Raw genomic sequence first — 9943 nt, 5'->3', positions numbered from 1 at the left:
ACAGAGGTCGCTGTTCGCTTTGGCACATTGGAAACCACCTGGGCGTTATCTCTCAACCTGCTCAATCGATAACCAAATCCAACACAATTTCACCAGTCAGGCAGACACACAGTCTGAGGCGGTCATTATTTGTCAATCTGTTAGACTAACTTTAACCGAACAAAAGGAAACTTGGAAAGGAGGTTCACTTACAGAAAAAAGGGTCACTGAGTGCGGATTGAGGAGGAAGTTGAAGGTGTGTAATGGGTTAACGGCGGAAGGCCTCGCCTCACCTTTAGTGCGCGTCACCCGGCTCTGTGAAGTGGTCCCAGCATCCAAACCAGAGGAGGAAAATCACCGCCTCTTGCAGCCGCCAGACGCGCGTCTCGCCCCGGTCTCTCTCACATCCTCGTACCGGTGTCCGCCCGCCTCTCCATCAGCACATCTAGAAAACAACGTAAACTGAAGGAATAAGAGTGATTTACCGGCAACATGAAGGACCGAATGCAAGAATTTAAACATGTAAGTTACTATTTGTCTTTTTTAAATGGTCACCATCCACCTGTTTGATGCTTTTAGATGATATAAAGCGTTTTCTGAATGCGCACCTTCACAGAGCAGTGTGCGCTGTAGGAGCAACAGTTGTGACTCTCGGGGGGGGCTGATGGAAGCTGAAATTTTGTGTTTTATTGAAGGCAACAGGCGCGTGCAGCTACCAAGCTTCACTGTGTGTAAAGCAGGAAAATATTCACGATTTTTATTAATTTTTATTAAAGTTAAAGTCATTTTATCCTCATTCTGGGAACTAAAAATCACTTTAATCCTTCACCTAATATTTTAAAGGAATTTATAGGAGATTACAGGACCTCTGTTTGAGTTTATCTGAAACAACAATTTATACTCTTAGGTAAAGAAAAAAAATTAAAAAAAATCATTAATTTATTAATATTCAGTGTTTTTGCATTTCTTTATTACTTTAGAAATTAATAGTGATGTACAAAGATATTGCAAATAGTGTAGGCGATGTGAAAATATGTTCCCAGTAGCCTACGTGTGTGTATGTGTATGTGCTGTGATCCATCTGGCCAACTATGGGTGTGTGATTGAAAAAGGAAATTGGTACCAGCTCGCCCATTACACCTGTTAAATGTCCGCCCCTCAGCTCGTCACAGGCGCTCTTATCTGAAAACCCTTTAACCACCCACACCGAGCACAATGCTCTGCCCATTAGTAATGTTTGTGTTGCAGTTTACAGGACTGTGTGCGTGTGTAGCCACAAGGGAGTTTATTATGTTGTAAAATGTACAGGTCAGCATCCCTTCCATAAATCCTACATGCCTTATTCATGAAAGTACAACCTTTGAATCTTTAAATTGCATGTTTTGACTTCTTGACAGTTGCAACATACCTGTACGTCTCCCAAACAGTTTATATGTTTAATATAATTGTTGAATAATGATATTTAATCTTGATATTTGGGGATAAAATGAGGATAAAAGGATACCTGGATGAGAGTATTATCTTCCAAAAGAATGCTACTTTTGTTCTTAATAGTCTAATTAATTGTAATTGTGTGTGCGCATGCGTGTGCGCGTGCGTGCGTGCATGCGTGCGTGGTGTAAAAGTGGCCATTGTCAGATCCAGGTAATTGGCAGTTAAGCTGAGGAGAGAGAGAGAGAGAGAGAGGGGAAACAATTTATGACTCCTCAGTTTTCAGCTAGGATCTAGCTATGAATTGGCCTCAAGGGAGACAACAGCTCTGCCAACTGTGTGTGTGCGTGTGTGTGTGTGTGTGTGTGTGTAAGTAAGAGAGGTGTGTCTCCCGCCTGCCATGCTGACTCCTCCAGCGCTGAAAGGATGCAGTGGCACAGACGAATCTTCCACTCCAGCTTCAGCGAGAAACCCTCGGCTAATATTCAGCCAATCCATCCGGGGTCGACAGAAATTGTCCGTCAGCTGCTGAATCTATTTCCTTTGATTATTTTTGATCATATCTTTCATGTCTGAGAAACAGCTCCTGGAGCGGCTGCAGACAGGCCAATTTTAAGGCAATTCCCACCAAATAAAATGGAAGTGAATTGCAAGTCACAGACTGTTATTTCCCATCAGCACCAGATTAATATTGTTCCTCATTTACAACCCCAAAGTTAATGCAGCTTGTTGGATTTCATGAAGATTTCTCAGTGGGTCTGAAGCTCTGAATATGACATGTTTAATGATGAATCTGTTGGGTTTTTTATTCTTAGTATTGGAAAAGTGAAATATGTATGTATGTGACATTATAGGAGGTGGACCCAACAAACACTAATGTGTTGAATTTGAAATTAAAGGTGAAGTCAGGTATTTGATTACACACTTAAAGGGAGCCTGAAAGAAGTAATATCCCACATTGCTTATTGCATGGCATTTCAGCTCTTTTGATTGACAGTTAAGATTGGCAGTGAGATAGAGCATCACTGAGAAGTCATCGTGAACCCGACAGATTATTGGACGAGCCCTCCACCTGCTGCTTCCATAAGACCTTTGCTGGTCTCATCGTGTGTCTTTGCGTTTGATTTTCGAGCTGAAAAATTTCAGTGGCTGTTCTGGAAATATTAAGAGGCCTTAAAGTTGCAGATTTGTTTCCTCTACTTCCATAGTTTTAAAAGTTTGGAGTGAGATAACCCACAAAGATTCTTCATCTTATCGTGCTGGGGTTTTTCAGAGACCCACGACCCTGGGAGGTTTGTTGCCAGGGAAACAGCTCTTGTAAGGGTCCTCCAAGTCAAACTGGTCTCTTGTGAGCAGTTCAAAGACCTCTATGGATTGGCAGAGCGATAGAGAAACCTCACCAGGAAAAGGGGAATCAGTGGTCCTTTGTGGAGCTTGGCTTGGCAGAAAACCTAGTTATGCTCAGCCTAAGGATTGTTTTAGGCTCCCTCAGGAGGAGCTGGAAGATGCTATGTTGCTAATAACCTAGACCCACATAGGTGAACAAACATTAATGGATTCATGTTTGGAGAATAACTCACATTACAACTGAGTAACTTAATGCTCCCTCCGGGTGGGGAGTGAGTCTCTGCCTTGAGCGTAGGAGTTTTAGTATCTCAGGGTGAATGAATGAAGTGAATTGCGAGACAGATGGGTTGGTGCAGCATCAGCAGTAATGCAGGCGTTATGTGGAGTAACGTGGTGAAGAGGGAGCTGAGTCTGAAGGCAAAGCTTTTAATTTACCAGTCGCTCTACGTTCCAAACCGCCAACCCTCACCTATGGTCACCATCTTTGAGAAGTGACTGAAAGAACGAGATTGCGCATACAAGACCCGAGGGTCGGCTGGGCTCAGCCTTAGAGATATGGTAAAGAGCCCAGACATCCGGAGGGAGTAGAGCCGCTGATCCTTGGCATCAAAAGGAGCCAGTTGAGGTGGTTCGGGTGTCTGATAAGCTTGCCTCCTGGTGCCTCCCTTTGGAGGCTTCCCTGGCATGTCCAACCGGAGGAGACCCCAAGGTAGACGGAGAGCCCACTAGAGGGATTATACGCCAATCAGCCATAACATTATGACCACTAATGGGATTATCTCGTTACAGTGGCACCTGTCAGTGGGTGGGATATGAAGCAAGTGAACATTTTGTCCTCGAAGTTGATGTGTTGGAAACAGGAAAAATGGGCAAGTGTAAGGATGTGAGCGACTTTGACAAGGGCCAGATTGTGATGGCTAGACGACTGCATCAGAGTATCTCCAAAACTGCAGCACTTGTGGGGTGTTCCCTGGTCTGCAGCGGTCAGTACCTACCAAAAGTGGTCCAAGGAAGGAAAATCAGTGAAGTGGCAACAGGGTCAAGGTTCATTGATGCGCGTGGGGAGCGAAGGCTGGCCTGTGTTGTCCAGTCCAACAGAAGGGCTACTGTAGCTCAAATTACTGTAAAAGATAAGTCTGATGAATCACTTTTTTAAGTAGATGCGTGTGCCTCTCTTACCTGGGGAAGACATGACAATAGGATACACTATTGGAAGAAGGCAAGCCGGCGGAGGCAGTGTGATGCTTTGGACAATGTCCTGCTGGGAAGCCTTGGGTCCTGCCATTCATGTGGATGTTACTCTGACACTGACCACCTACCTAAACATTAATGCAGACCAAGTAAACCCCTTCATGGAAACAGTATTCCCTAGTGGCAGGTGTCTCTTTCAGCAGGATAATGCGCCCTGCCACACTGCAAACATGGTTCAGGAATGGTTTGAGGAACACGACAGAGGGTTGACTTGGCCTCCAAATTCCCCCAATCTCAATCCAATCGAGCATCTGTGGGAGGTGCTGGACAAACAAGTCCGATCCATGGAGGCCCGACCTCGCAACTTACAGGACTTAAAGGATCTGCTGCTAACGTCCTGGCGCCATATACCTCAGCACACCTTCAGAAGTCTCGTGGAGTCCATGACTCGATGGGTCAGGGCTGTTTTGGCTGCAAAGGGGCTCCTACAAAATATTAGGAATAGGTCATTACGGCTGATGTGTATGTCCCATCTAGCCGGGGAACGCCTTGGGATCCCCCATGAGGAGAAGCTGGAAAACGTTGCTGGGGAGAGTTAACTTGCTTAGTATGCTGCCGCCGCGACCTAGCCAGGGAACAAACTTTAAACTACATATTATATAAATTTCACTGAAGCATTAATTATCACATACAAACAAAGCATGAAAAAGGGAAGAGCTGGGCTTCACAGAAGTCGTTGCTTCTGTGTTTCTTTATGCGTTTCTCTAGATGCTTCAAGTTTACTCATCCGTGTGCTTGTGTGTCATTTTGGCAGGAAATTGAGTTCCGCTCATATATGTATGAGGGTGCAGGTTGTGCTCCAGCATGGCCCACATGCACATAAAGCTCCTTTATGAGCCCCACACCTGCCTGCGACTTCTGCTCATTAGCTCGCCGCCTAAAAACTGTCAGTCCCAATATCCAAAATGCCCGTACAGCGTCTCCCATCCACTCACTTCACCTTGTCCCATCTCTCCCGGTCGACCAGGCAGTGATTTAGTGACAGATGGTGCAGATATGATGCATCTTTTTTTCCTTCGTCGAGCTCTGAATCCTCAGGGGAAACATACTGATGAGGTTATTACAGCATTCACACACTGCAGGGGCCGTTATCAATCAAATGTCTATCTCCTTATTTTCTCCTCTCAGCTCGTCTGTTTTTCATATATCTGCCTCTTTTCTCATCTCCGTCTCTTTTTAATAAAAACACTCTGCTTTTATCGCTCAGCTGACTTCCTCCTTATATTGCTCTTTGCTCCCTTCCTATCAGTGATTGACTTCCTGTCCTGTTGTGCATTTTTTTTCTTTTTTCACCTTTCTTCCTCCTGTCCTCTCGTGCAGCCTTGTTAGTCAGTGTTCAGGCAGCTGTTTGTGAGTGTGTGTGGCCCTGGTGCTCACTGTCACTGCCTGTTTGTCGTTGGAGTGACACATTAACTAACAGGATCGACGTGGAGCACCGACTCTGTGTTTGTGTCTTTACCTCTCTTGTTTCTTTTCCTTATACCTTCTGTTATCTTTTCTGTTTCACATCCATCCCCCCTTTTATCCAACTTTTTTTCAATGTCTTTTTCTGCTATCCTTGACCTGATGATGACTGTCTGACTCAAACAACAGAGAGAAAAAAGCCACTTTGGTTGCTGTTAAACATGAATCCTAGAGGGTCAGAGGTTTTATTTGTCCTTCCAGCCTCTGTAAACACTCCAAATTGTGCTCCAATAATGAGATTTTTACCTCGAAATCAGAGTTAAAAACACAGGAGTAAAATGTGTGACCATTCCCCTGTATTGTCACTACAGAGGCCCACACAAACACGGTCACAAACGCATAATTCATCAACACATACAGGCTGCGTAATTGCATTAATGAGCCTTGAAATGAGTGTGACCGATCTGGCATTTCACCAGGGACTTGTCTGTCTGTGCAAATGAGTTAACAGTTGCAATAATAACCTGTATCTGTGGGCTGCTAATAGGTATCTTTGAAACGTGTGAATGGATGGTCCGATGAATCACCGTGCACTACATTGTCCTTATCTACTCCGGAGAAGCAAAAACAGAAGCACAGAGGTGATCTTACCTCTTGAAATCAATGTGTTATATTGGGTTGTGGTGAAATGATCTTGTTGTTGTGCTCATGAAGAACAGCAGCTCTCGGGGCGTCACCTGATTGAGATCCTAATAATAAATAATGACGGTTTTGTAATCAAACCGTCCACATCTGCTGTGGCAGAATTAGCTTCAGGTCATCTTTGTTGCCACTGCTAAATTGAATTCATAATGTGCCGTTGTCATCTTATAACCGAAGCAGCACAGTGCAGATAACGTCTTAGATCATAGATATTTGTTGGAAATGAAGGCTGTGAACGGTCATTGACCTCGTTAGACCCTCAGGAGCTCTGTCTGCCTTTGCTTGGTGATAATCTTTTTCATGATAACTATAATATTGTGCTTATATCAGACAATTTTCACCAATACGTTCTCTAAAATAAACTACAAAGAACATAATTTGCTGTCAGTTTATCATTTGATACAGTGGACCACAATGTCTTAATCAGCCTTTGAAGTACACTGTTTGCATCAATGATGTGGCGCAGGACTTGTTCATTTCCTATCTGTTGAACAGGTCTTTTTCTGCACTGCTTTGGAGATGCCTCTTCCTCCTGTGCTCCTCTCTCTTGTGATAGACAGCAGCTCAGTTTGTAGGGACTTGGACTAATAATGGAATCGTGGCTGGTAGCTGGAGAGGTGCCAGTTTCCTTTCAAGGGCACTGTCGATGTGCCCTTGAGCAAGTCACCGAATGCCCTGACTGCTCGGGGCGCATGTCCACATGCAGCCCCCTCACTCTCTGTTAATGCTCATCGGGTCCTGTTTGTGCATTTGTGTATTTCAGTCCTAAGTGTGTGTAGCATGTTTGTAGTAACAGAGTTAAAAAAATTGAAATTCCCCTCGGGGGGTTAATAAAGTCTTCTTCTTCTTGTGGTGTCCCCCAGGGGTCTATTTTGGGTCCTCTCCTGTTCACTGTTTACATGCTACCCCTGAGGCAAATCCTGCACAGACATGGCATGGACTTTCACAGTTACGCAGATGACACTCAACTCTATGCCCCATTAAAACCTGGCATTACTGATGTTTCTCACATTATGGCCTGTCTGACTGAAATAAAAAATGCCGTGTCCAAAAATGTTCTACAGTTGAGTGACTCAAAATCTGAAGTCATTATAATCACCCCCTCTGGCCCTAGTTCTTGCTACGTCAGTAATCTCTCCTCCTGTTTGGGTGCCCTGTCTAATGATATTTGCAAAGAGCCTCTCAACCAAGGGCCATTTTTGACTCAGAGCTGTCTTCTGACACCCAGGTGACCAAAGTTATGCAGTCGTGCTTTGCTCAACTGAGACCAAAAGCCAGTCACTCCTTTCCCCTGCCGATTTAGAAAAGGTCATCCATGCATTAATTTCTTCCAGACTCGACTATTGTAATGCACTTTATGCTGACATCAGCAAGCGTGACATGCAAACACTGCAATTAATTCAAAACTCTGCTAGGCTTTTAACAGGGCCCTGCTAGTGGTTCCTAAATCTAGACCACAAAAGGTGGCCGAGCCTTTGCAGCCTCTGCACAGCTGCCTGGAGATTTAATGATGTATGGGATCTTTTTTGTTGATTTACTTTTACTATTTGTAATTGTAAAGCACTTTGTAACTTGTTTTTTAAAGTGCTATACAAAAAAGTTATTATCGGTTTTATTATTATCAGTTTTCTTATCTGAGACCCCGATCGGCAGGATTACATCACTTGCCAGTGCACACCAAAACCATTACCAATCACTGTTGCAAACCTTTTTACTGACAATATTAAGGAGCAAAAATACCTCTTGGGGGGGTTGAGCAAGATAACAGTTTGCAATTACTGTTTGGCCTCACGGAGGCAGCAGCAGCTTTGAACCTCATCCCGACATCTTGTCACCATTTAAGTTCTTATAGCAAACTTGTTTACAAACTGTTTCTTATTGACCCATCCAGCAGCCATAGAACAACATTTTATGTTTCTATTAATAAGGGAAATATCAATCTCTTAAGCTGCTAAATTTCTTAAATGCAAAGCTGAAAGCGTGAGCCCCATTTACAGAGGCTCAGCCCTTGACGCAGCAGCAGCCCCAGTTCGACTCCGACCCCCAGCCCTTTGCTGCATGTCCTCCCCACTCTCTCTTCCTGTATGTCCAACTCTATCCACTGTACTATTCAATAAAAGCAAAGGCCAACAAAAAAACAAACTTATGTTTATAGCGAGTAGCTGACCTCTAAAAAGGGGGATGGCAGAAGTCAGGAAATGACTGACTTGGGTGGCTGTGGCTCAGTGGTAGAGTCGGCCGTCTCTCAATCGCTGCTACAGTCGCATGTCGAAGTGTCCTTGGGCAGGAACCCCAAATTGGTCCCGGCGGCACAGCCATCGGGTATGACTGTGCAGAGATCTGATTGGAGATTGGCACTTAGGCGTTTGCCATCAGTGTGTGAATGAGTGTGTGAAAGGGTGAATGTGACATGTCGTGTAAAAGCAGCTTTGAGTGGTCGGAAGAATAGAAAAGAGCTTTATAAGTACCGTCCATTTACCTTGTAGGAAATGGAGTATTAAGAGTGAGGAAGTCTGTGCTGGCACATTTTAAAGACTAAAAATTCATAAATGATGTGAGAAAATAATTGGCAGTTTCCTCCATAATAGAAATATTCTTAAAAGTAAAACTATATCTTTATTTCAAACTCTAGCGTCTCTCTGCCTTTGTCTGTTTCTGATGTCTTTACTTCCTTTCTCTGCGCTTCTTGCCCTGCAGCTCTTTCATCACTCCCTCCTGCTGCCGTCATCCTTTCTCTACACTTCCTGCCATCCCCTGACATCCTTCTCACTCTCTGTTACAGCTTCCCTATATCTACAGCATAATTGTGTTAGTGGCGCATTGGTGCTGTCACTATCCCTCATGGTCAGCGCGTTATGGAGCGAGGTGCTCTGAATATATCCTACAGGGGGGATAAAGGAAAGGGACTGTGGGCGGGATAAAGAAGCCCCGGCACAAGTGTTGACAGCACATCTCTTTCCTCGGCCTGTGATCTGTCGTTAAAGTCCAATTGAAGCTTTATGACATTTTCTCACCCACTCCTGCAAAGCTGAACACCGGCCGAACCACCCGCAAGTGCCTGCACTCGCTCCCAGGGCGGATGTGGTTGTGTATGAACATCCTTACAACCATGTTAGCATGCACTACCTCGTCGAAAAGGTCACTTATCTCCGTGGGGATTGGCAGCTGCAGACATTTGGATTCCGGCCTCAAATTGATTAATATTGATTCCTGGAAAGACGCTCTGTTGTCGCTATTATCGCATTACGAGTCATTATTTAACCTTTAATAGTGTGGCAGATTGTAAATTTGTATTTAGGCTTGTTTAAATGGCATCACTTTGATGATTACACTGTTAAAGGTCAGGGAGATGTGAGGGAGGCAGAGGACGGAGGAGGATGAAAGACGGAGAGGGAAATGGGAGGAAGAGCAAAAAAGGAATCAGCGAAAGTGTACATTTTGTTGGATAAATAAGTGTTTATGTGGTCTAGATGAAGAAAACCGGGCTGGTGGAGAAGAAAAGACAAAGTGAAGGCGTGAGACAAAGGTAACTGAGTCCATGCTGTGTGGGCCAGCCGCTGCACAGACTCGGTAGTGAAGCTGAGGAGAGACAGAGAGAAGGAGGCGGGAGAATGACGGACAGGGAGAGAGAGACAGTAAAAGGAAGATGATTAAAGGGGGAGGACGCTGAGGAGGACTGTTAGGAAAAAAAGGAAATTGTTAAACATGCACACGCTCTGACTCTGTGCCGCTGCTGTGTTAGTGCTTCAGCTCCTCTCCCACCCACATTTTTATCCTTCTTCTGTATCAGCTGAACTCTGCTCGCCGAGGGCAGGCTGATAAAATCCTC

General features: G+C 44.6%; 1 protein-coding gene across 1 annotated transcript in view; it reads left to right on the top strand.

The window, feature by feature from the left end:
* Window positions 1-88: 88 nt before the first annotated feature.
* The window catches only part of stx1a (syntaxin 1A (brain)), a 68290-nt gene continuing 58435 nt past the window's right edge, over window positions 89-9943 (top strand). Inside the window, exon 1 of the mRNA XM_069668451.1 lies at window positions 89-501. Coding sequence (XP_069524552.1) covers window positions 472-501 — 30 coding nt within the window. The 5' untranslated portion in view covers window positions 89-471. The remainder of the gene's footprint in view (window positions 502-9943) is intronic.

The sequence above is a fragment of the Semicossyphus pulcher genome, unplaced genomic scaffold (assembly GCF_022749685.1).
Source record: "Semicossyphus pulcher isolate SPU_LCO1_2020_fin unplaced genomic scaffold, fSemPul1.0.p SCAF_19, whole genome shotgun sequence".
Lineage (NCBI taxonomy): Eukaryota > Metazoa > Chordata > Actinopteri > Labriformes > Labridae > Semicossyphus > Semicossyphus pulcher.
Note: the sequence above shows the minus strand (reverse complement) of the source record. Positions and strands in the feature narration are given on the sequence as shown.